At 47.4% G+C, this 24,567-nt stretch overlaps 3 protein-coding genes and 1 long non-coding RNA gene across 5 annotated transcripts; 3 read left to right on the top strand and 1 right to left on the bottom strand.

Moving 5' to 3' along the window:
- Positions 1-206: 206 nt before the first annotated feature.
- Positions 207-7,255, top strand: polr2b (RNA polymerase II subunit B). The gene is made up of 25 exons (XM_028009427.1): positions 207-360; positions 1,189-1,261; positions 1,433-1,583; positions 1,669-1,781; positions 1,858-2,077; positions 2,143-2,301; positions 2,372-2,536; positions 2,612-2,808; positions 2,880-2,999; positions 3,076-3,262; positions 3,335-3,478; positions 3,751-3,890; positions 3,974-4,085; positions 4,159-4,313; positions 4,412-4,610; positions 4,682-4,850; positions 5,283-5,379; positions 5,451-5,545; positions 5,612-5,862; positions 5,936-6,025; positions 6,189-6,296; positions 6,375-6,488; positions 6,567-6,727; positions 6,793-6,988; positions 7,059-7,255. Exons 1-25 carry the CDS (start codon positions 342-344, stop codon positions 7,146-7,148), a joined length of 3,525 nt encoding a protein of 1,174 aa, XP_027865228.1. The 5' UTR covers positions 207-341; the 3' UTR covers positions 7,149-7,255.
- Positions 7,256-8,407: 1,152 nt separating this feature from the next.
- Positions 8,408-13,988, top strand: tmem150b (transmembrane protein 150B). 2 transcript variants are annotated; one of them, XM_028009432.1, is made up of 8 exons: positions 8,408-9,218; positions 9,330-9,393; positions 11,187-11,315; positions 12,595-12,654; positions 12,729-12,796; positions 13,038-13,168; positions 13,261-13,417; positions 13,494-13,988. In XM_028009432.1, the coding sequence occupies exons 3-8, from the start codon at positions 11,251-11,253 to the stop codon at positions 13,703-13,705; spliced, it is 693 nt and encodes a 230-aa protein (XP_027865233.1). In that variant the 5' UTR covers positions 8,408-9,218; positions 9,330-9,393; positions 11,187-11,250; the 3' UTR covers positions 13,706-13,988. The 2 variants fall into 2 exon arrangements, with proteins under 2 accessions (XP_027865233.1, XP_027865232.1); XM_028009431.1 differs by having other exon boundaries at positions 8,409-9,218; positions 11,131-11,315.
- Positions 9,406-22,098, top strand: LOC114139468 (uncharacterized). The gene is made up of 3 exons (XR_003594451.1): positions 9,406-10,566; positions 16,818-16,820; positions 20,900-22,098. It is a non-coding gene; the product is annotated as an uncharacterized LOC114139468 (long non-coding RNA).
- On the bottom strand, positions 19,478-24,246 carry LOC114139462 (proteinase-activated receptor 4). The gene is given in 3 exon segments (XM_028009429.1): positions 19,478-22,255; positions 22,257-23,278; positions 23,664-24,246. Coding segments are annotated over 3 exon segments (1,167 nt in total). The 5' UTR covers positions 23,761-24,246; the 3' UTR covers positions 19,478-22,207.
- Positions 24,247-24,567: the final 321 nt, after the last annotated feature.

Below are 24,567 nucleotides of genomic sequence, written 5' to 3'. Positions count from 1 at the left end.
TGAGATGATGAAACAAACATTAATTGTTATTTCTTGATAAAGCTGAAATGATTATTGTAGTAAATATTAGGATATTATGCACACAGACAATCAATCAAATTGATACTGAAAGAATCAATGGAAACAGATATTCATGCACTACGCCGTCTGAACTGCAGGAGGCGCCATCAAAGCTTATAGGCTCCCCTATGAAGCTGGCGGAAATGCATCTGTTTGGACACAAGAAGAAGAAGTAGCAACAGCAGCCAGCCGACGTGCTTGTAGCGTCGGTTCGGGTCCGCGTTTCAGGTTCGGTTCTTGGTTCGGAGCTTTCACGGTTTAATCTGAGCTGGACCTGAAACATGTACGACCAGGACGAAGGTAAGCAGGAAGTGAGGAGACAGGGAACAGGAAGTGATTACAAACCCTGTCGATTTGCTAACGGAATGCTAGCTAATGCTAGTTCTAGCTTCACTGCTCAAAACAAATGAAGTGATCAGGAGCTGATCACCAATTCCCGATAACCTGCTCAATAATACCGGTGACATGCGCATGCTCAGTGTGCTCGGACAGCTCGCGCTCGTTCTGATCTGCGGCTTCAAAACCTTTTATTGAAACAATTAAAGCTAACAGAAGCTAAAGCTAACAGAGGAGCTAATAGGGACGGTGCGGCTCGGTTCGGGTGGCTGGACCCGTACCAAGGACTGACCATGGCGGTTTGGGTCATGATAGAACTTCTGCTGAAAACAAAAATGTGTAGTAAACTGTTATTACTCTGTTTTCACACATATTCATGTACTTTGAGGTCAGGGTTGCGAACTCTGAGCTAACTGGTCTTTTGCAGGTTCTGTCCTTCTGACCCGCTGGTTAGAACCTGTGGTTCCGGTTCTACACAAAGCAGCAGCCTGACCCAAAAGCAGAATGACTACCATTCAGTAAATTAGAATATTATTGCATATTCCATTTGTTTTAGGATTAATGATTCATCTTTCATTAATGATGAATCTTTTCCAGATTTTATTTCTGTTATGATGATTTTCCCTTTTACAGTTTTTGAAAACACTTAACAATAAAAAACTATTTCTAGTTTTAAGTATGTTGAGCTCTGGGCTGAAGACCACAGACGTTACCATGACAACTGACCTGTACTGATCCCGGGCTGCAGGTATTGATCATTGATCACGTGTGTGGCTTGTTTTGTTTTGACAGATAATCAATATGATGAAGATGATGATGAAATCACTCCTGATCTGTGGCAGGAAGCCTGTTGGATCGTCATCAGGTAAGTTCACCTGAGGTCATGTGACTGTTGCTGTGTTCACTGATCATGTGATCATTAATGATGTTGATCGATCATGGATCAATAACTGAAGTGGAAGATGTTTCTGGCTAAACCACCTTAGAGAATCAGATTAAATTTCCCAGCTCTTATTTTGAAATGCCTCCTCTCCAGCTCTTATTTTGATGAGAAGGGCCTGGTGCGGCAGCAGCTGGACTCGTTCGATGAGTTCATCCAGATGTCGGTCCAGCGGATCGTGGAGGATGCTCCGCCCATCGACCTGCAGGCCGAGGCGCAGCACACCTCAGGGGAGGTGGAGGAGCCGGTGAGTCCAGAACCAGGAGCAGGTTTTTATCAGCCCGCCGTGACATCACCATGACATCATCGTGACATCACCGCCCGTGTTTCAGCCGCGCTACCTGCTGAAGTTCGAGCAGATCTACCTGTCCAAGCCGACCCACTGGGAGCGGGACGGCGCTCCGTCCCCCATGATGCCCAACGAGGCCCGGCTCCGGAACCTGACGTAGGTCCACCTGACCCGATTCTGACCCGGTCCTGACCCGGAACCCGGTTTTGACCCGTCCGACGCGTCTCCTCAGGTACTCGGCGCCGCTGTACGTCGACATCACTAAGACGATCATCAAAGAGGGGGAGGAGCAGCTGCAGACGCAGCATCAGAAGACATTCATCGGTAAAATTCCCATAATGCTCCGCTCCACCTACTGCCTGCTGAGCGGCCTGACCGACCGCGACCTGTGCGAGCTCAACGAGTGTCCGCTGGACCCGGGCGGCTACTTCATCATCAACGGCTCCGAGAAGGTAGGCAGTGACGTCACTTTCCCTCCCCGGTTCCCGACTGGAACCTGAGCTGTTCGCGGTTCCAGGTGCTGATCGCGCAGGAGAAAATGGCCACCAACACGGTCTACGTCTTCGCCAAGAAGGACTCCAAGTACGCGTACACGGGCGAGTGCCGGTCCTGCCTGGAGAACTCGTCCCGGCCCACCAGCACCATCTGGGTCAGCATGATGGCCCGAGGAGGACAGGTGAGTCCCGCCGCCGCATGCGCACTGCAGCCCGCAGGCGGCGCTCTGATGGACGCTGCGTCTGCCTCAGGGGGTGAAGAAGAGCGCCATCGGGCAGCGCATCGTGTCCACGCTGCCGTACATCAGACAGGAAGTGCCCATCATCATCGTGTTCCGGGCGCTGGGCTTCGTGTCCGACAGAGACATCCTGGAGCACATCATCTACGACTTCGACGACCCGGAGATGATGGAGATGGTAAGGTCGCTGCCGGGCCGCCGCTCTGTTGCCACGGTGACCAGAGCGTCTCAGCCCCGCCCGCTACGCCCGCAGGTGAAGCCGTCGCTGGACGAGGCATTTGTGATCCAGGAGCAGAATGTGGCGCTGAACTTCATCGGGTCCAGAGGCGCCAAGCCCGGCGTGACAAAGGAGCGGCGCATCAAGTACGCCAAGGAAGTTCTGCAGAAGGAGATGCTGCCGCACGTCGGCGTCAGCGACTTCTGCGAGACCAAGAAGGCCTACTTCCTGGGGTGAGTCCACCGCGGAGCCACGCCCAGACCCGTGTGTGAGGCCTGGTTCTGATCCGTGTCCGGTGTTTCAGGTACATGGTCCACCGGCTGCTCCTCGCGGCTCTGGGCCGGCGGGAGCTGGACGACAGGGATCACTATGGCAACAAGAGGCTGGACCTGGCCGGACCGCTGCTGGCCTTCCTGTTCAGAGGGTGCAGCTTCTCGCCCGGCTCCTCACCTGGCCGCCGCTCCTCCTCCTCAGGGTAACTCTAGTTCCCGTCTGTCCAGGATGTTCAAGAACCTCCTGAAGGAGATCCGGATCTACGCCCAGAAGTTCATCGACCGAGGGAAGGACTTCAACCTGGAACTGGCCATCAAGACGCGGATCATCTCCGACGGACTCAAGTACTCCCTGGCCACCGGCAACTGGGGCGACGTCAAGAAGGCCCACCAGGCCCGCGCCGGCGTGTCCCAGGTAGGCTCCGCCTCCGCCGCCCCGGCCGCGCGCCTGTCGTCCACCTCCATGGTAACCCCCACCTCCATCTAGGTGTTGAACCGGCTCACCTTCGCCTCCACGCTGTCCCACCTGCGCCGGGTCAACTCCCCCATCGGCCGCGATGGCAAGCTGGCCAAACCGAGGCAGCTGCACAACACGCTGTGGGGCATGGTGTGCCCCGCCGAGACGCCCGAGGTAGGAACCGGACCGGACCGACATGTTAGAACCGGACCGGACCGACATGTTAGAACTGGACCGGACCAATAGAACCGGACCGGACCGACATGTTAGAACCGGACCGAACTGGACCAACCCGATAGAACTGTACTGGACCGACAAGTCGCACAGGGTTTGACCAAGACAGAACCGACCAGGTTCCCTAGTCTACTTCATCCATGTGACTGGTTCCTGACTGGTTCCTCACTGGTTCCTGACTGGTTCCTCACTGGTTTCTGCCCGGTTTGCAGGGCCACGCCGTGGGTCTGGTGAAGAACCTGGCCCTCATGGCCTACATCTCGGTCGGCTCTCAGCCGTCTCCCATCCTGGAATTCCTGGAGGAGTGGAGCATGGAGAACCTGGAGGAGATTTCCCCGGCTGCCATTGCCGAGTCAGTCGCCTCGCTTTGCCCAGAGACCCGGCGTTCCCGGCGTCTTCCTGATCCGTGTCTTCATCCGTGTTTTCCCATTTCAGCGCTACGAAGATCTTCGTGAACGGCTGCTGGGTGGGGATCCACAAAGACCCGGAGCAGCTGATGAACACGCTGAGGAAGCTCCGCAGGCAGATGGACATCATCGTGTCAGAGGTAAGCCCCGCCCTCCTTTCACCTCGGACACCTGGGGACAACCTGAGCCTTCCTGACGGTCCGATTCTTCCAGGTGTCGATGATCCGAGACATCCGGGAGCGGGAGATCCGGATCTACACGGACGCCGGGCGGATCTGCCGACCGCTGCTGATTGTGGAGAAGCAGAAGCTGTTGCTGAAGAGACGGCACATCGACCAGCTGAAGGAGCGAGAGTACAACAACTACAGGTGAGCCAGACACACCTGCCCAGGCTAACGGGCTAGCCTCAGTGGCTAACGGGCGCTGTGCGGTCCTGCTGGACTCTGATGTTCCTCCTGGCGGTCAGCTGGCAGGACCTGGTGGCAAGCGGCGTGGTGGAGTACATCGACACACTGGAGGAGGAAACCGTCATGCTCGCCATGACCCCTGATGACCTCCAGGAGAAGGGCGTGGCCTACTGCTCCACCTACACCCACTGTGAGATCCACCCTTCCATGATCCTGGGAGTCTGCGCCTCCATCATCCCGTTCCCCGACCACAACCAGGTACCAGCCGGCGGTCCGTCCAGAACCGAGCGGGTTCTCAATGTTCTGACCCGTTTCCGATCCCCGCCCAGTCTCCCAGGAACACGTACCAGTCCGCCATGGGGAAGCAGGCCATGGGCGTCTACATCACCAACTTCCACGTGAGGATGGACACGCTGGCCCACGTGCTGTACTACCCCCAGAAGCCGCTGGTCACCACGCGCTCCATGGAGTACCTGCGCTTCCGGGAGCTGCCAGCAGGTGACGCCGCCGCTCACCCGCAGCCTCAGGGGTCGACCCGTTACCGGGGGGAAGACAGTCTTTCACAGCAGAGCTGTCGTTAGCAGCAGCTAACCCACGATCCTGACGACTAATCGGATTTAAGATTTCTCCAGATTTTTCATTGAACCACTGAGGATTTTTTATACGATATTAGAAATTCATCAATACATGCAAATAAATAATTTAATTCATTTTTAAATAAGAAAATCAGCATTTTATTAGCCAAGTCAATAATTACTTTAGTGAATGCCTGATCATTTGTAGCAAACGATGCATCTGCAGCTGAAACATGATCAGTCCTCTCTGAGGGCTGATCGGGTGATTATTGATCTGATCAATCATTTCATCTCTAGAAGGAAACTTGTTTTTCCTGAAACTTGGAATATTTGGCTTCTGTCGTCCATCTTTCAGGAATCAACTCCATCGTCGCCATCGCCTCCTACACGGGCTACAACCAGGAGGACTCGGTCATCATGAACCGCTCGGCTGTGGATCGCGGCTTCTTCAGGTGAGGGGCGACCAGAACCTTTGAGGCCCGGTCCGTTTCCATCTTCTAAATGGACCAGCGTTTCCCTGCAGGTCCGTTTTCTACCGGTCCTACAAGGAGCAGGAGTCCAAGAAGGGCTTCGACCAGGAGGAAATCTTCGAGAAGCCGACCCGCGAGACGTGTCAGGGTGAGCGCCGGTTCCCCAATGGCTCGGTCCAAACCCGATCCTGACTCTAACAGAACCTGTCGACAGGAATGAGGCACGCCATCTACGACAAGCTGGACGACGACGGGCTGATCGCACCCGGCGTCCGCGTGTCCGGGGAGGACGTGATCATCGGGAAGACGGTGACGCTGCCGGAGAACGAGGACGAGCTGGACAGCACCAACCGGCGCTACACCAAGAGGGACTGCAGCACCTTCCTGCGGACCAGCGAGACCGGCATCGTGGACCAGGTCATGGTGACGCTCAACCAGGAGGGATACAAGTTCTGCAAGATCCGGGTGAGCGCCGCCGCCCTGGTTACCATGGTTACCAGCACCCGGACCGCTCACTTATCCCGGTTCCGACCCGCAGGTCCGTTCAGTCCGGATCCCTCAGATCGGAGACAAGTTCGCCAGCCGCCACGGGCAGAAGGGAACCTGCGGGATCCAGTACCGACAGGAGGTAGGCGGGGTCATCGAGTCTGGAGGAGTTAACTAATCAGGGGAGCAGGTGGGGTCAGGACGGGCGAGTTGATCAGCTACAGGTCAGGACAGGTGGGGTCAGGACGGGCGAGTTAATTGGCACTTCTGGTCATTAAAACGTGACCTGGTGTTTTATTTTGAAGGACATGCCATTCACCTGTGAAGGCATCACACCTGACATCATCATCAACCCTCACGCCATCCCGTCCAGAATGACTGTCGGCCATCTTATCGAGTGTCTGCAGGGGAAGGTAAGCTGGCTCCGCCCCCCGCCGAGCCCCTGTGAGTTATGCCCTGAGCGTTGACTGCCAGGCTGTCGCTCCTTTCAGGTGTCGGCCAACAAAGGTGAGATCGGCGACGCCACGCCGTTCAATGACGCCGTCAACGTTCAGAAAGTGTCCAACCTGCTGTCCGAGTACGGGTACCACCTGAGAGGAAACGAGGTCAGAGGCCCTGATGCATTCTGGGAGGCTGAAACCTGCCCAGGTGACTCAGGTGTGTGACCGTGGCTGTGTCATCAGGTTCTGTACAACGGCTTCACGGGAAGGAAGCTGACGTCCCAGATCTTCATCGGGCCAACCTACTACCAGCGGCTGAAGCACATGGTGGACGATAAGATCCACTCCCGGGCCCGCGGGCCGGTCCAGATCCTGAACCGCCAGCCGATGGAGGGCCGCTCCCGGTGAGTTCCCGCCTCTCGCCGCCTCAGGTGAGTCCGCGTCGCGCTAATCTCAACCGTCTCCCCAGTGACGGCGGGCTTCGTTTCGGGGAGATGGAGCGGGACTGCCAGATCGCCCACGGCGCCGCCCAGTTCCTCCGGGAGCGTCTGTTCGAGGCGTCCGACCCGTACCAGGTCCACGTCTGCAACCTGTGCGGCCTGATGGCCATCGCCAACACCAGGACACACACCTACGAGTGTCGGGGCTGCCGCAACAAGACGCAGGTAGACCCGGTTCAAAACCCGCCGATCGCTGCCTCCGCCCCGGTTCTGACCCGTTTCTGGTTCTGATCAGATCTCTCTGGTCCGGATGCCGTACGCCTGCAAGCTGCTGTTCCAGGAACTGATGTCCATGAGCATCGCTCCTCGAATGATGACCTCATAGTAGGCTCAGCCAATCAGCTGCTGACCAGGAAGTGACATCAACGTGAAGAGGAGAAACTAGATCTTTGTTCTTTTTGTTGTAGTAAATAAATGTGTTTTTCTAACATGCGTGGTTCGGTCCTTATTGGTCCAAACAACACATCGTCATGGCAATGCAGGATGGCTTGGATCCAACATCGTCGCCATCAGGGTGGGAGTCACAGCCGAGGGGGAGCGTCCAGCTCTTTGCTTACATCCATTTTCTGACGCGTTTCTCCCCGATGGCGGCGCCAGGGTCCGATGTCCAAGGGTTGGGAGGCGGGGTCACATGGACAGGTCGGGGGGTCACCGCAGGGCTTTTCATTCATATAAAAAAGCTGCTTTGTGTTTATTTCAAATGTAAAAGAGAAAAAAGAAGGAAGAGAGATGGGCAAAAAGTTTAAAGGGGGGCATGCCGTGCCGTGGTGGCGTAGCGGTTAGTGCGACCCGTATTTGGAGGCCTTGAGTCCTCGATGCGGCCGTCGCGGGTTCGACTCCCGGACCCGACGATATTTGCCGCATGTCTTCCCCCCTCTCCTTCCCTGTTTCCTGTCAGCCTGTTGTTATATAAGGGGCACCAGAGCCACAAAAGACCCCTTGGAGGGGTTAAAAAAAAGTTTAAAGGGGAAGATGGAGGAAAGGATGGAGAGAATGCAAGATTACAAAATCTGAGAAAGAAACCATGGCAACAAACATCTAAACATCTCTAAACGGTTTATGGTGCTAATTAATAGAAGATGCGTCTGAATCCAAACACATTATGGGTCCTGTTTCTGGGTCAGAGGTCAGAAACAGGAGCTGAGCTGTGAAATGAGTTCAGGTCACATATCTGCTGCTGATTGTCGGGGTCAAAGGTCAGATAGAAAAAACAATACAAAATGAATGGAAGTCGATGCAAAGTCCCTAAGAAGACGGGACGCAGTGTGTGTGTGTGTGTGTAAGCTGCAGCATGAACATGTAAATTATGTCAAAATGAATTTGTTGTCTAATGAGGTGAAAGGTGTGAAAATTGGTACAGAGGATGAGATGTTTCCAGGTTCACACAGAAAACAGCATAAAGGCCTGAGAGACATAAGTCATCTTGCATTTTGATTTACTAATGATTAAAATATATATATTCTTGCATTTTGACTATTGGTTGATTATTAGAAATGTATTTTTGTATTTTGATTTATTAATGATTATGAAAATTAGGATTTTTGTACTTTCCTTTACTGATGATTATACAAAGAGTTGATATAATGGAAAACGGATTAAGAAATGGTGAATAGAGTTAAATTCAGATGATTATTATAAGAAGTTATGTTTGAACTGAAACAGAAAGTTGATTATGTTTAGTGATTTAAGGTGATCATACAGCATACAGAATTGTAACTGAAGTAATAACACATTGTGAGAAGCGAAGTGACATGTTTTTCCCAGACTGTGTTATAATCAGGGCCAGAGCTGAGCGGGGCGGCAGGGGGGCTACAAAGAGGAAGTCACATGTTTTCTTCTAAACTAAATTAGGGAAGTAAATCAGATGGTCAGAGGACAAACAGCAAAAGGTGTTGACTGCTGTGGGAAGGTTTGGTGCATTTTTCTACAGAGCCATTGGACGTTCGTAAGCCATCACCCCATACACAACCATGGGATGAGAGAGTATAAAAACCTATGAGAAGAAGAAGAAGTGTTCTTAATCTGCGGTGCTGAAGTCAAGCCAACAAGAGGATGCAGACAGGAGACCAGCAGAGGACCGCACCCTGGAGCCACGGGGAAGTTGACGATGTGGTGAAATTCATGGTGGATTCTGTGATGCTGAGATGAAAGCATCCCAAACCATGACACTTCCACCTCCGTGCTGCTTGGTTTATCCCATGCATGTCCTGTGTTCTGGTGCCCAAATAATTAAGAATCATGTTTTTGGAGACTAGAGTTTCGCTACCAGATTTCTGAAGGTGAACTTGTGTAACCAGTGGCACCTGTTGGCTCCACCCTCAGATTAAAGATGGTGCATATAAAGGTGTTGGTGCAGAAACCTGGCAGTGCTCTGATTGGGCTGTTGGAGTGTGTGGTAAGAAAACACGATTTTTGTTGGTTTGGTGTTTTTTCTGAAACTCAGTGCCGTTTTAATGTTTTCAATGTTTTTAATGTTTTTAATGTGTTGTATGTCTGGATGCTGCAGTGGCCTCACAGGATTTAAGGTTTTTCTACATCATTCAGCTGATGACAGCGTGACGTCGTCTCAGGTAGTTTATTGTTTTTTATCCATTATATTTTGATAATTCACATAAATTGTAAGTAAAAGTGTCTTGTTATTGAGATTTTAATGTTTTTATAGTTTCGGGTGTACTGTCTCCTGCTATCCTTTTTTGGGTGCAGTCAGTAAGTTGCTGTTTTTATTCTGCCCAACCTGCATGTCTTGTGAGGGCGGACTGCCTGTCTTTGTCTCTTTTGTTTTGGTTGCCACTTCCAGTCGCCTCCCTTAATGACACCAGATGTCATTTATAACCTTAACGTTTAGGCGGACGGAGTAACTGGATCCCATTGCTGTATGTGTGTGGGGCGGTGGACTTGGACTAGGACAGAGGACTGGGTTTGATCTAGGACAGTCACATCAAAAATACTTTATTGATTCCAAAGAGGAATTAAATGTGGTAGCTCATATTAATTCAGATTGTTCAGAGTTACTGTAGATGCTGGTGGCAGGAAGGAGCTCCTGTAGCAGTCTGTGTTACAGCAAATCTGAAGAAGCCTCTGACTGAAGACACTCTGTTCTCCCAACATGATGGTCAGAATTTACTTGGTTTCATGAAGAATCCTTCTTTGCATCGATATCTCCAGAGGTGAGGAGAGGAGACAAACTTAGTTGAACCGGTTCGAACCGGTTCAGACCAGTTGAACCAGTTCAGACCAGTTGAACCTGTTCATCACCAGTTTAAGCTGAGGGTCAGAGGAAGGTGGGATGTCTGAACCGGTCTGAATGTCTTCGGCTCTTTTGCTCCTTCCAGGCTTCCGTCCATCTGATCCTCCTTTTGCCTGAGATCTTCCTGCAGTTTGTCCTCCAGGTTCTTCTTGTTCTTCTGTCTCTAATCTGGACTGGAGCTGCTTCTGTTGCCCGTCTCCTTCCCTAAAGGCTCCACACAGAGCTTCATGTCAGTCATGGCCTCATCTCCACGAGGCTGGCAGAGAGCGATCCAATCAGTTGCTTCAAACCAGCCTGCCGGGCCTCTTCAGCTCCCTGTCACCATTTCATAGCAGCCATCTTCCCAGCAGGTCGTCTCTTCACCAGAGATTCATATTCAGAGCAGAGAGGAACCAGATCATGGTCCCATCTCCCCAGAGGAGGTTTTGGTTTGGAAACGTTAGCATCCTTGACATTAGCATAAAACAAACAGGCCGGGACCTGGGCGGAGGACGGGGTGTTGCGGGCGGAGGACGGGGTGTTGCGGGCGGAGGATTGGGTGTTGCGGGCGGAGGACGGGGTGTTGCGGGCGGAGGATTGGGTGTTGCGGGTTGAGGATTGGGTGTTGGCGAACACATCAACCAGATGTTTCACCCATTCAGCCGTCAGAGTGTTGAACTCTGAACTTTCACCTGGTGATGCTGTATGAGTGGCGATCTCTCACTCTGTCATTTCCTAAAATGTTCTGAGGAATCAGGTGTTGGATTCTCAGAGATCTCCTCCCTCGGCTCTTTGGGGTATTAAAGGAGGACGAAGCATCCTTCTGTTGTGCAGAGACTTGGTGGAAGGAAAACCTCATCTCTTAAAATCCTTTCGATTCTTTCTGCTGTTTGTTCTTCAGCTGGTTTCTACTGGGACTGCTGGTTTGTTCCTTTCTCTCCTTATTTCTTGCTTCTAATTAGCAGCAGCTGAAGTCGGTTCTGACCCAAAGGCCTTCAGGTCAAACAGATGAGCTTCAGCAGGTGAACATGGAGGCTCCATGTTTGGATCCATTAGTTGTATTGAAATGTTTTTGTTTCAGGACAGTTTCTACTAAACTGATAGGAAGAAACTCATCAAGAGCAACTTTTCTCTCAGTTTGCGCCGTCCTGCTGAATCGGCAGCGGCGCTCTGAAGCTCCGCCCCTCCGGATCCGGGACAGATGGGTCCTCTGGTGGCCGTCCCCGTCCTGGCCGGCCTGAACGGCGTCCTGGGCATCTGGGCCGTGTGAGTCTCCCTCTTCTCTTTCATTCATCACTGCTGGCCTCAATCAGAAGCTAAACATTTAAATGTTTCTGTTGATCTGAAGTTAGAAAATCTGAATTAGTTTCTATAGGAAGATAAAAAGTTCTGCCTGGAAAGAGTCCAAACCAAAATGTTCATGTGTGAAAAAGTGATTTTCCCTTCCAGCTGTTGCACCACTCATTTTTACAGAATTGCTCTAATCCAGCCACATTAGACGATTTTATAAAATCAATGCCCTTTTAAAGGTCATAGACTTTGACTAGGCCACTCCAAAACCTTCATGTTGGTAGATGATAAACAGCCTGGAAACTGACGTTATCGAGTTTATCGAGTTTCCGTCTGCTGATGTGAAGCAGAGGCCGACCTGCTGCGGCATCTTTCTGGTGGACAGCAGGATTCATGGTTCCATTTATCTCAGACAGTCACACTGCCACCACCGTGCTTTACTGTTGCCATCAGGTTCTCTTTCTGAAAGGCAGTTTGACTTTTGCTCCAGATGTAACAAGACACGTGGAACACAGGCGCACTTACTTTCTGTGCAACAGGGTGTCCTTTATTCTGTGAAAACAGAAATGATTTTCTTGTGGCTGGATGCTAAAACCAGCCCAGCTGACAATCCTTGCACAGTCCAACCTTTGTCTCATCCTCCTCTGAATGTTTTAAAAGTCTTGGGATTCTCACTGACCACAGATCAGTTTTGTTTTAACAGGTTTAACTTGTAGGTTTGGATTTTTCCTTCCTTAATAATAAACACCTTCATTTACAAACTGCATTCTGTCTCTTTGTGTCGTCTTTGACCGATCGTTAAATTGGTTGGATGTTCTGAAACACTGAAGTGCCACAAACATGCAGATACTTTTTCCCTCCACTGTTTCTGCTGTCTGTTCAGGTTTCGCTCTCTTTGCTTTGATTGTTTCTCCTCTGCCTCAGCCTGCCTCCAGCTGCTCCCTTCCCCAGCTGCATCCACTTCTGTCATTAGCTCTTTGTTCCTTTGTTGTTTCCATCTCTCTCTCAGTATTTCAGCTCTTCTTCCCCTTTTGCACTGCTGGATTCTCCATCATCCGTTCCTGAACCTTCCTTCGGGTTTTCATATGAATATCTTACTGCCTCTGTCACGTTTCTGCCTCCTTCCTGCTGCGTTTGAGTCCTTGATATTCAGATCAGTCACTAAAAACCCAAATTACTTCTGGGCATGCAGACAGTGGATGGAATCACACCTGTAGCTGTGCTGCATTCATGTTGTGATGATGTCGTCCTTCAGGTTTGGAGTGGCCTGGTTGAGTGGGACGGTGGATCTGACAGAGGATTTTCCGTACATCAGGTCTGTAGGAAACGTCTCTGGATGAAACGTCCTGCCGCCTGGTGGTTGATGATGACGTTTGCTCCTGTTGTCAGTACGTGTGGAGACAAACCTCCTGCTAGCTGCTGGTTCTCTCAGGTCTGCAACATCGGCTGCGTCCTCGGTAAGAAGATCCAGTTTACAGAGAAAACATCCAGATCACCCAGTTCAGACCAGTTCGGTTCATTCATTGTGAGGGGCGTGTATGTGAGCATGATTAACAGCGCTAAGACCTTCCTCCTGGCTCTGATTGGTTGATTTGGACTGAGTGCTGTATTTCTGCAGTTAGAGCTGGAAACACTTCAGCAGCAGCTCTGCTGAAACTGAACTTTGCTCATCAGATGAAACGCTTCGTCTCTCTGCAGCTCTGACATTCGAGACTCTGCGGTTCCGACATCTGAAGGATTGTCCAAAGTGCTCCAGCCGTCTCAACATCGCCAGCTTCAGTTTGGGAATCATCTCCTCCGTGGGATTATCCGTCACCGGAAACTTCCAGGTCCGGGACTCCAGCCCAGCAGAACCTCTGAGGATCCAGAGAACCTGCTGGTTCTGACTGAACTCTGCTTCCTGTGTCTGTTTGGGTTTCAGGTCTCTTCCATCAAATCGGTTCATTACATCGGTGCATTTCTGGGGTTTGCTGGTGGCCTGGCCTACCTCTGGATCCAGCTGTTCCTCATTAGCAACCGAATCCTGAAATCTTCCGGATTCGCTCTCTGCTCCGTCTGCAGCGTTCTGCTCTGCTGCCGTATCCTTTCTGTCTGGAACCGCAGGAACCAGCAGGTGTGTGTTTGGTCCATGTTGTCCTTGACCCATCTCTCCAGTGGTGGGCTTCCATCACTCACATCGTTACCACGCTGCCGCCATCTGTGAGTGGACGCTGGCCACGCTGTTCTTCCTGCTCTACCCGCTGTTTGTGTTCGAGTTTGCAGACATTAAATGCAAACTCACCATAAAGTCCTCGGGTTGTGGACCCCACGGGTCCGCCGGGCCTCAGTACAAACCAGGAGACTCAGAGTCAGCAACGCCGCTCTGACGACATCTCTCTGTTACCATGGAAACATCCCTGCGTGGAGGATCTGGTGTCTGTGGGTCAAAGGCTGCGTTCACACTGCAGCCTGAAGTGACCCAATTCCAGTTTTAGCTGAAGCTCACCTTCATCCTGTGTTTGTTGGTTCCTGATGAAATCACTGAAAAACTTCCTGGTGGCCATTTCTGTCTGACAACAGATGAAAAATAGCCTTTTGGCTAACGCTGGCACATTTACAAAAATATTAATTAATGCTCTGTCCCTACCAATAAAATTAAATTCAATCTTCTCTCCTCCTTTCTTTCTTTCTTTCTCTATACATAATCTTCTGTCTTTGATTTCTTTTAAAAAGTCACAAGTTCATATCAGGCTCTGGCGCCACCTGCTGGCCTGCAGCAGGAAAAGCTCGGATAATTCTCAGGTTCTCTGATGGGAGACACACAAAAAAGGAAACATATATAAATAGAAACAAAATATTAGGGCCATGTCGGTGATGAAGTTAATGATGTTGTTTTTACGTGTTTTTGAACATAAATCCCAAATATTCATCATCACCTCATTAGCAGAAACACCAAATTACAAAGTAGAAAGTAACAGCATTTACATGGCAGAAATCTAATAACGGTTACAAATGATGCGCATGAGTCCAATTAAAAGTATAAAACGTTTGAGATGGACTTCATACTGAGGGATGTAATCCGCTGCTTCCTGCCACTGAGCAAGGCATTAATGACACAGAGAGCAACAGGGATTCAGTCAGAGAGAAACCAGCTGGTTTATTTTAGCCGATGCTTTGCTAGAGCCTCAATATTACAAAACTCTGAGTAAAACCCAAGAAGATCCAGAAAACCCAACCGGCTCAAAGCTTTATTTCGATGTTAGAAGCAGTAAACCATTATTTACAGATGATGGGGCTTTATGGGTGAGAGGAGGCAATATTAATAATCTAATAAATAGCATGCAATCAGCAATTAATAGGGTTGAAAGATGGTCACAAGAATGGGGGATTCATTTGTCTGTTGAGAAGAAAAAGGTTAATCCTGCAGTTGATCTTAGATTATATGGGCAAAAATAGAAGCAGGTAAATATCATAAGGTACCTGGACGTATGATGTAAAACTTCCATTTAAGATACATATACAGAAGATTATTGGTAAATGTAAAAAAGGTATTAATATTTTGAGATGTCTGTCAGGGGATGATTGGGGGCATCAAGCACATCTTTGAAAACAATATTTGATGTTTTAATTCGATCTGTGTTGGACTCTGGATGTATTGTTTATAAGTCGGCTGCAAATTCTTTGTTATTAGATTTAGATCGAATCCAAACTAAAGCACTCAGGATATGTTGTGGTGCTTTTAGAACGTCTCCAATTCCTGCTCTACAGGTGATAACCAGAGAAATGCTACTGGACTTAAGGATGAAACTGTCAGCAAATTATTGGTTACATTTACAAGGACATGAGGAAAAACACCTTCTAACCAGGTATTCAGAGAACGTTGGGAGGCAGCATTACGGGCCTCGTTGGTGGATAATAGCTGGACAGATCGCCTGCCTTGGGTTCTGTTGGGTCTGCGTTCGGCTCCAAAAGAGAACCTGCTGTTTTCTTCAGCTGCGTTGGTCCTGGGCCAGCCTTTGAGGGTACCAGGGGAATTTCTTCCGGGTCCAGTGGGTTCGGTTGATTCCCAGGGCAGTAGAACAGTTCTAAATGGGGAATCTAGATCTTTTGCCCCGCTGGCAGCACATCACTGTCTTCCTCAGGTGTTTGTGCCAAAGGACCTGATGTCTGCCAAGTATGTACAGTATTTATCCGCCATGACTCACACCGCTCACCACTTCAGCCTCCTTACGATGGTCCATTCCGTGTTTTGGAGACCTAAGGATGTTTTGGTGGAGTTGGGGGTAATCAGGAGAGTATTTTGGTGGACCGTTTGAAGCCAGCTCATGTGTTACCAGGGACCCAGTTGGCTCAGCTGCCTCGCTGTGGTCGTCTTCCAGGTCGTCCCCTTCCAGCTGGTTTGTCCCCTCAGATGGACAGTTTGGTAGCAGTCGATCTGGAGTCTCTTCCAGTTTCAACCTGTTCCTGTGAAAAGAAGCCGTGGCGGCCGACTAATTAAACTCTCTAGTCGTTACCGTTAGGTATTTCAGTTGTTTTGTTGCTGCTGTTTAGTTTTTCCTTTGTGTATTTGTGATGTTGTTTCACATGGTGTGTGTTTTTGTGTTTGTGACATTGTTTTCTTTTTTTTTACCCCTCCAGGGGGTATTTTTGTGGCTCTAGTGTCCCTTATATAACAACAGGCTGACAGGAAACGGGGAAGGAGAAGGGGGAAGACATGCGGCAAACATCGTCGGGTCCGGGAGTCGAACCCGCGACGGCCGCGTCGAGGACTCAAGGCCTCCAAATACGGGTCGCGCTAACCGCTACGCCACCACGGCACGTCCCTTGTTTGTGACATTCTGTGTGTTCAGGGGGGCCTGTGTGGAGGATACAATGTATATGTTTCACACATGAATGTATGCTTTTATTGTGAAGGGGAGAAGGTGAGGTGAGAAGACACCAACCGTTTTACTTCATCCTGTTTTTGGTTTTTGGTTTGGATTGGAAGACGTTGAGAATAAAATAAGACTCAAATTACTTTTTCGTCTTTTTCTGCTGACTTCCACATTATCACTAACAACGAACTAACCCATGATATTTCTATGAACTTGGATCTCCTGGTAAATAATTTATTTAGCTTCTGTAAACCCAAATTCATGCTGGAGTTGTAGGTTAATGTTGAGTGGTTGCTGGATTCAGGTCAACGATCTACAGAAACCACATGGTTGGAGTCGGACATGAACCTCAGTCACAGCTGGCTGTCTGTATGGCTGGGTGGGTTACATTTAATTCATTTAGCTCTTGTTTCTAGCATGAAAGTCCCACTGAATAAACATTATATTTTCTGTGCGTGACTCTGCACTGAGCTAGCTGCTAACAACATTAGCGCCATGCTAATGTGACCCATGTGGATCTGGTGGCTTCTCTTGGTGTGGCAACGAATGACAAGGAGCTCAGTGGCTTCAGCCGTTTTTCTTTAATTCTCCATCTGCGTTTCACACAGTGAGCATCGAGGCAAAGTCAGTCTCTGGCATAAAACACGTAGTGAACTAAACATTTCTACAACTAGCCAAAAATTATATTATAGCAGAACAATGTGATTAAACATTAAACATATTTCAATAATATGCGAAAACGAAAACCATAAACATATTTTTTTTATAAAATATGACTGCTATGTCATAAATAATATTTATTGAATAAATAATATTCACCTCGTCAGTGATCCTCATAGTTGTGAAAATTACCCATAATACCCCGCTCTTTCTAGGGTGAATGCAATACAACGTTTTACCAGCAGATGGTGCATTTTAGCAGGATTTAACCTGAACTATTTTAACTATTTTACTAGGGCATAAAAATAATATATCTTACCTTACATATGAATGCTTGTCTTTCTAAATAACTGTCCAATAAAACATCTGAGAATACAATTTAAACGATGCGATCGTTTCCTGTTAGAAAGTGGCTGCAAACTCTGGCGTTGTTAGTTTCTGCACCTCCTGTTTTTAGCCGTGGATTGTTGGTCCAAAATGAACTCCCTTCGAAACAAAAATAACGTTTATCTGTCTCTCTGTTAGAACGGTTGGAACAACGGTACGACTCCGACTTCAGGCATTTTGATGCTGGATCAACACAAGTTAAGGCTGCATTTACTTCCTGCCCTCCATCGGCATTGGGTGACACCGGTACTCTGCATCCAGAACCAGAACCAAACGAGGAGAAGCAGCATTCAGCTTCTACGCACCACAAATCTGGAACAAACTCCCAGAAAACTTTACAACAGCTGAAACAATGACTTCTTTTAAATCTCGACTAAAAACCACCTGGTTAGAGTTTTATTTGAAATGTAATTAATTACAAATTTAACGATGGAACTCGACTTAATGTTGTTTTATTGTTGATTTTATGATGATTGACATTGTGTTTCTGTGTTTGTTAGGATGTAAAGCTCTTTGAAATGCCTTGCTGCTGAAATGTGCTATACAGATACAAATTGATTGATTGATTGATTGATGCTACGCCATCTGAAACCCAGAAATAACATCTTGTTGTCAGTTTACATTCATATATAGTATTATATTCATATTAAGTCATGTTAATTCTGAAATAATCACACATCCAATATTTTACTGCTAACTTTGTCTAAAAATTAGTTACTCTAGAAACTGTTTTATTTCATCACAATGAGATGAAGAAGCTGCAACATGAGCTTTTTAAAGTGTAAAGTCAATGTGAGCAACACATTCAGACCACTTAACATGTATATTATATTATATTATATTATATTATATTATATTATATTATATTATATTATATTATATTATATTAGTGCTAGAATAGTGAAGAAAGGTGAGGACGCTGAGGAAGCTCAGGTCAGGTCTTCAGTTGGTTTATTGAAATATGCATTAACATGTTATTACTTCCTAAATAAACTAAACTATTTTATTACGATAAATGAAGAGATTGATGATCCAGGTGGAGCTTCAGGATGTAAAGACATAAATATGATATTAGAACCAGAAAGGACAACAGGTGAGGACAGATGTCAGGTTGATTTTTTTCCAATATTTGTGTTATTATTGCTACAGTATTTATAAGAGTAATGTTAGGAAACACGAACAGGAGAGGTTTTAAAATAAACAAGTGAAAACTTTTACAGTAAGAAATAGATTCTGCAGTAAATAGAGTTGAGATGTATAATAATGTAAACATGTGAAAATCACTTGTTAAGATTCTGTTTGATGAAACACAGTTTATGTTTAGTTAGTTCAGATTCTGATTCTGCACATTAATGTCTGTAAAGACATGAATCCATGCAGGAACATCAGAGAGGCAGAGACACAAGCAGAACTGTAGATATTGTAATGAAATGTTTGTGGCTGAAAATGACAGGAGAGAAAAACATTTAGTTTGTGTTTTTCAGCCTTTTGAGAGCTGTGGCTCCTGTTTGACTGGAAAGTGAAACATGAAGCTGAATGCAGGTCTGGACAGAGAGACGGAGTTATGAGAGAGGAGCTGTTAGAGCTGAAAAGCATCATTTTAATTATGTTTGTGGCCAAACTGTTGCACTGATGTAGAGAGCTGTTCAAGAAGAACCAAACTTATTTTGAGACTTTGTTTTTGTTGGTCAAACTGCTGAACTGAGTTCAAACCTGCTGAGACCCATTTACTCTGTTTGTTACTTTACAAGAGGCAGAATCAGGTCAATTTCCAGTCAACTGATATCAACGCATTTTTGATCAATAATCAAATGTATTTCGACCAATAAAATCTATCAGAATCTGGTAGCTTGTGTGCTAGCAGAGTATTTATCTGGCTGGTTGTGAGGCAAACCATAAAGTTTAGTGTTCATCCTGGAATGATGCTGATTAAAGACGGGAGCCATTTTGTTCAAGAGGAAATGAAGACGATGTTTTTTTGGGCAGTTTGCCACCTTGAGATCATAAGACATAAACACACATATGATATATATTCTAGTTAATTTATGAGCAGCGACGGCATAGGTACTTTGAAAAGTAATTTGATTACTCAATGAAAAAGCCATCAGTTAGAAAATGTGCATCTTTCTTTTCCCTCCATGGTTTGTCGCTGGTGTTAAACCAAACGTAACTCCCCAAGGAAAGAGAAGAAAGCAACAATGTGTGTTTACTAAAAACATTACAAATATTAACACACAGTGACTTGGATACATAACTTTAATCTGATTATTGGATTGTAAATAGTAACGCGTTACATTACACGTTACAAGGGGTCAGAGTAGAGTAACGCGCTGATGACGTCACTGTTGGACATTTCTGCTCCGACTCTTCACTGTCAGGTTTCCGTTGTGTGTCCTCTGATGAGAAACTCGTTGCGTCGCCTTGGTTACACAAACTTTGACACCATGTTCATTTTTATACATACGTTTTTGTGCGTATGCTGCTTTCTACATGAGGTCAGGTCTCTGAACGGACGTCTCTGTGTCTTCACAGATAAAGTTCGGTTGGACCAGGATTGTTCCAGAGACAGCACCACAGTGAAGGTCTCAGGTAAATAAAACCCGATTGGTCTCTAATGCAAATGTTTTCTGTGGCAGACGGAGAGACGGCGGACATGTTTTAAAGAATGTAGGGTTCCTGTTGGTTCCTGTTGGTTCTGTTAAAGCTGCTGTGTGACTGATGACTGCAGCTTCCTGTCTCCATCAGATATGGACGAACTTCCTGACTCGGCGGGTCTTCGTCTTCCTCATCAGTCAGAGCAGAAACTGTTGGGACAAAGGGACGAACCGCGGAGTTCATTCATCTTCACTTTGTGAAGTTTGATCTGTAACCGAATGTCTGCTGATCAGAATCAGAACCGCTTCATGTTCTGATGCAGTGAAACAGAACCGGTCCGTGTCAACAAACTTCTTCCAACCGTCCGGTTCTGAGAGGAAACACCGTTTGTTCTGGGTTTCATTCAAGAACGGGTGATTCTTGAATGCTGCTGTTATTTGAGTTTAACAAACAGAAACGTAACCCGGAGCGTACGGTCCTGAACCCGACTCATAACCACAGCAACACGCAGCATCCCATGATGCACCGGGCCTAAAGCAGCGGCTCAGGCAGGACTTTTTATTTTCAATAACTTTCTTATACAAACATAAACACATCTCCACCTTTGTCACATCTTATTTATTTAACAGGTTCTCTAGTTCTGTAGAATATGATGGAGGAAAACAGAAATATATTTACCTCAGACAAACATCATGAACAGAAGCCAATAACATCCATGAATATATAAATCCACAATAATTACAGTGAAAGGAACAACGATAATACAATAATAACACTGTACAGTGTTATGCAATATTATTATGTCATCAAAGTAAATAATAATAATAATAATACAAAATATTATTATTTTTATTTGTAAAAATGATCATGTTTATAATAATGCTTCATTTCTACTCTCTTTGGGAAAGTTTTGACTAGATTTAACTGTTTAACCCTCCAGCAGAGTTAGGTCATGTTCAGGCAGAGCGGCAGACGCCACGGTCAGCCAGCCGGCTGACCCGTCAGCTCTTCAGGTAGCGAAACCACAAGAACAAACCAAAAGCTGTTAAAGCAGCGACCCGCCAGAACCGGTTATTCATTTTTAGCTAGCTCCACTGCACAGTCTCAGTTAGCTTACAGAAAGAGCGGAAAATAAACTAAAGTAAAGTGACCAATAGGAGTTAGGGTCAAGAGCGTAAATCCCATCTCATTATTGGGGGAACATCAACAGGAACATTTAAGACCAATTCTGGCAAAGTTCCAGTGAAATGTAACGTAAAATCTAGCTTAAAAAGTTTTAAACTACATTCAAGCTGCAGGACCAAAAATGACTAGTAAAGCACATCAAACATGTTTTATTAAACTGCCTGCAGAGAAATGAAACTAAAATTCAAATGTTGCTTAGAAGTTTTTGTTCAGTCTGATCTAATTTCTGCTACACCTTTACAAACATTTAAGGCTCTAAATAAAAAAGCTTTAATGATTAACTGCTCTTAATAAAGTTCATCATAAACATTGATTTATTGAATGGTTCTCAATACAAGTTATGGGCTATTTAAATTTGTTAAGTTGCTTTATTTATAAGCGTTTTTTTAGTTTGTCATGTCCTGGATGGCTGAGAACTAATAATTAGATAGAAATGAATATCTGGGGAATATCATAATTTAAACATAACATTTAAAGCACCAGGGTTTATATAGAAAAATATTTTGATTTTATTTTGTGGTTTTAAAGGCTCTACATTGAAGACAGTGAGAAATAAAAACATAACTTTAGTTTTTTCTATCTGTTCTGGGCTCCAACTCTGAGCTGCTTCACTTCCTCAGACCCTCCTCCAGTTTCAAACTCTTCTGATTAACTAAAAGTTAAAGAGCTAAATATGAGTGAGATGTTTGCTGCCTTTGACAAAAAAGGTCAAAGGTTAAATCTATGAAAGCAGTGTAGCAGTTTTGCTAATAAGGCAGCTTATGATGATTCAGTCAAAGTAATGAAATAACAAACTGCAGAATGATTTTTATTGTTTATGAGTTTATTCTTATTGAGCAGTGAAAGTAAATAAAATGTTTATATGTCTTTTGCTTGAAGTATTTACTGACTGGAGGGTTTTTATTTGTGCTGCAGAGCCACAGCTAGCAGCTAACAGCTAGCTAGCAGCTAACAGCTAGCTCCTCCCTCCAGCGGCTCTAACGGAGCCAGCTGTTGCTCCTCCCACACTTTGGACTGAACCATTGTTCTAATAATGGGGGGGGGGGGGGACCTAAAAATTAATTATTATTTTTTTCTGAGATAAATGGCAGATTTTTTTTGTTCTTTGTTTCTTTTGCCTTTTCATATCGATATTTCTTTTACTTGAAGGAGAATCTGGAGGCCCAGCGGTCCGGCATCAGCTGACCGTCATGTCATCATGTTGACCTCTGGCTGCTGGGTCAGGCGTCCCTTGTAGACTTGTCATGGTCAGCAGAGTGACCTTTGACCTCTGTCCCGCTGACGAGGAGGTGTGTGTCCCCCGAGAGGACGGTTTGTCCTCCATGTCAGGGATGCAGCACAGAGCATTCCTGGTTCTTTCTCTGCAATCTCTGGAGACGAAGTAGAAGACGAAGGGGTGGAAGCAGCTGTTGAAGGTGCTGAAGGCCAGGCTGGTCATGTAGTGGACGTACAGGTCCTCACCGTCCGGCCAGCTGTCGCTGTAGGTCAGGATCAGGAGGATGTTACAGGGCAGCAGGAACGCCACGAACATCAGTATCATCAGAAGCGTCACCTCGATGGCGTGACAGTACTTCCTGCCTTCAGCCAGCAGGGTGCGCAGTACGGCGCCGTGGCAGAACATCACGACGATGAAGGGCAGCAGGAAGCAGGTGGTGAACAGCGTGGCGAAGTACGGCAGGAAGTAGTTCTCCTGCACGCTCTCGGGCAGCGCGTCGTGGCAGGTGGTGATGTTGGGGTCGTCCAGAGGGTAAGTCTGCCGGGACAGCAGCAAAGGCAACATGGCGGCCGGCATCACCATCCACACCGCGGCCGTCAGGCCCAGAGACCACCGCCGGCTGCGCAATCTCTTCGCGCCAAATGGGTGAACCACAGCCACGTACCGGTCCACAGCCACGAAGGCCAGGGACCAGACCGAACTGTACATGTTCCCGTAAAGCATCGCCATGACGATCCGGCAGAGAGGCTCCCCCAGCTCCCAGTGGTTCCCCCGGAAGTGGTAGACGATCCGAAACGGCAGAACCAGGAACAGCAAGCAGTCTATCACAGTGAGGTTAATGAGCAGCGCAGTCGACGGCCGACGTTTGGTCCGGAACACGAGAATCCAGAGAGCCAACAGGTTGGCGGGCAGACCGATGCAGAAGGTCAACAGGTAAATGATCGGCAGCAGCAAGTTGGTGGTCAAACCCTGGATCTCCTTCACCTGCTTCTCCTTTAGGGTGGTCAGGTTACACCTGGTGGTCACCCGGAAGGCTCGTAGACCTGCACAGACCAGAACACACACCAGTTGAAAAGCTTTAACTGATTTTCTTGACGACGTTCCATCTCAGCAAACGCTGCTCTGTCATAATTTGCTGTTCTGTCATAATTTGCTGCTTTGTCATAATTTGCTGGTAAAATCATTGAAGCGTTTGAAGGTCGGGCGGTCAGATACTGTAAACATTTGTTGTTTACAGAAACCAGAATCAAACCTCAGAGTTTCTGGCTGAAGCCTCTACAGCTGTGGAAGCTTCCTGCTATCAGCTTTTCAAACTCAGAAATGAGTTCAGATGTTTTACTTCAGCTTCCCATCAACTGCAAAAATAATCGTAGAGTCGGTTTGAAGTGTCCAGCTGTCCGGCAGTGCAGAGGACAGCAGCAGACTTACGGTAGGACATGCCGCACTCGGTGTCCGGAGGCAGAGAGACGCTGCAGAGGGACGGCAGGACGGACACCAACAGCAGAGTCCCAACGAGACGCTTCATGGTTCTGCTGCAGACCCCTCCTCCCCTGAGAGCTACTGGACCAGAACCGGTCCCAGAAACCACCAGAACCCGACGGGGAAGCAGCTGATTCAGTGTGAGAACTGGCAGCAGTCTGATCCGATCCAGCCAACCCGCCCGGGACCAGAACCGCCCACTCTGCTGATGTTCTCCAGATGTGACTGTGTGTGTGTGTCTCTGCGAGGACCGCTCTGAGTCCAGCCGTTCCCTCTGATCCACACGTATTGCCACAGCTGTGAAGGACTCGGATCAGAACCGGTTAGCAGCCCAGCTCAGGCGGACTGGACCTGGTTCTGTTGGCTTTTCTCCTCCCTGGTTCTGCTCTGACGGTCCTGGTAGAGACAGCAGCCAGTAACATGTGAGGGCTGGCCCAGTTCCCCTTATTCACTCAACAGGAAGTCGCCTCACTCTAGCCCCGCCCCCAGGCCCTGGCTGTCCAATCACAGCTCAGGACATAAAGCAAGTTTCAGCTGGCCCGTTTGGGTTTCACACATCAGAGAACAGAAGGCGACAGAAGAAACCTACAGAGGCCTGTCACCATAAATAATAAACCAATTAATCGGAGATAAATTAAAGTTATCGACCTCATTTTAATTTATCGGCTTTAATTTTAATTTATCGCTTTATCACTTTGAAATGCCTTGCTGCTGAAATGTGCTATACAAATAAAATTTGATTGATTCATTCATTTCTTCCAGTCCTTTTCTCTTTCTATCGACGACACTGGATGAAAAAAGCCTTAACTCCGATCTCTCCACTGACCCTCCCCTCCTCATTTCCTTAGTGTAA

The sequence above is a fragment of the Xiphophorus couchianus genome, chromosome 23, assembly GCF_001444195.1.
Source record: "Xiphophorus couchianus chromosome 23, X_couchianus-1.0, whole genome shotgun sequence".
NCBI classification, from domain to species: domain Eukaryota; kingdom Metazoa; phylum Chordata; class Actinopteri; order Cyprinodontiformes; family Poeciliidae; genus Xiphophorus; species Xiphophorus couchianus.
The sequence above is the reverse complement of the archived record's forward strand: the minus strand, read 5'-3'. Positions and strand labels throughout refer to the sequence as shown.

Excerpts from the sequence above, each read along its gene's own strand:
- polr2b (XM_028009427.1), top strand. Across the intron at positions 1,584-1,668 it reads CAGGGGAGGTGGAGGAGCCG|CCGCGCTACCTGCTGAAGTT; the intron begins GTGAGTCCAGAA and ends CCCGTGTTTCAG. Across the intron at positions 4,611-4,681 it reads CGTTCCCCGACCACAACCAG|TCTCCCAGGAACACGTACCA; the intron begins GTACCAGCCGGC and ends ATCCCCGCCCAG.
- tmem150b (XM_028009432.1), top strand. The coding sequence starts at position 11,251 with ATGGGTCCTCTGGTGGCCGTCCCCGTCCTGGCCGGCCTGAACGGCGTC. Across the intron at positions 12,797-13,037 it reads CAACATCGGCTGCGTCCTCG|CTCTGACATTCGAGACTCTG; the intron begins GTAAGAAGATCC and ends GTCTCTCTGCAG. Across the intron at positions 13,169-13,260 it reads CCGTCACCGGAAACTTCCAG|GTCTCTTCCATCAAATCGGT; the intron begins GTCCGGGACTCC and ends TTTGGGTTTCAG.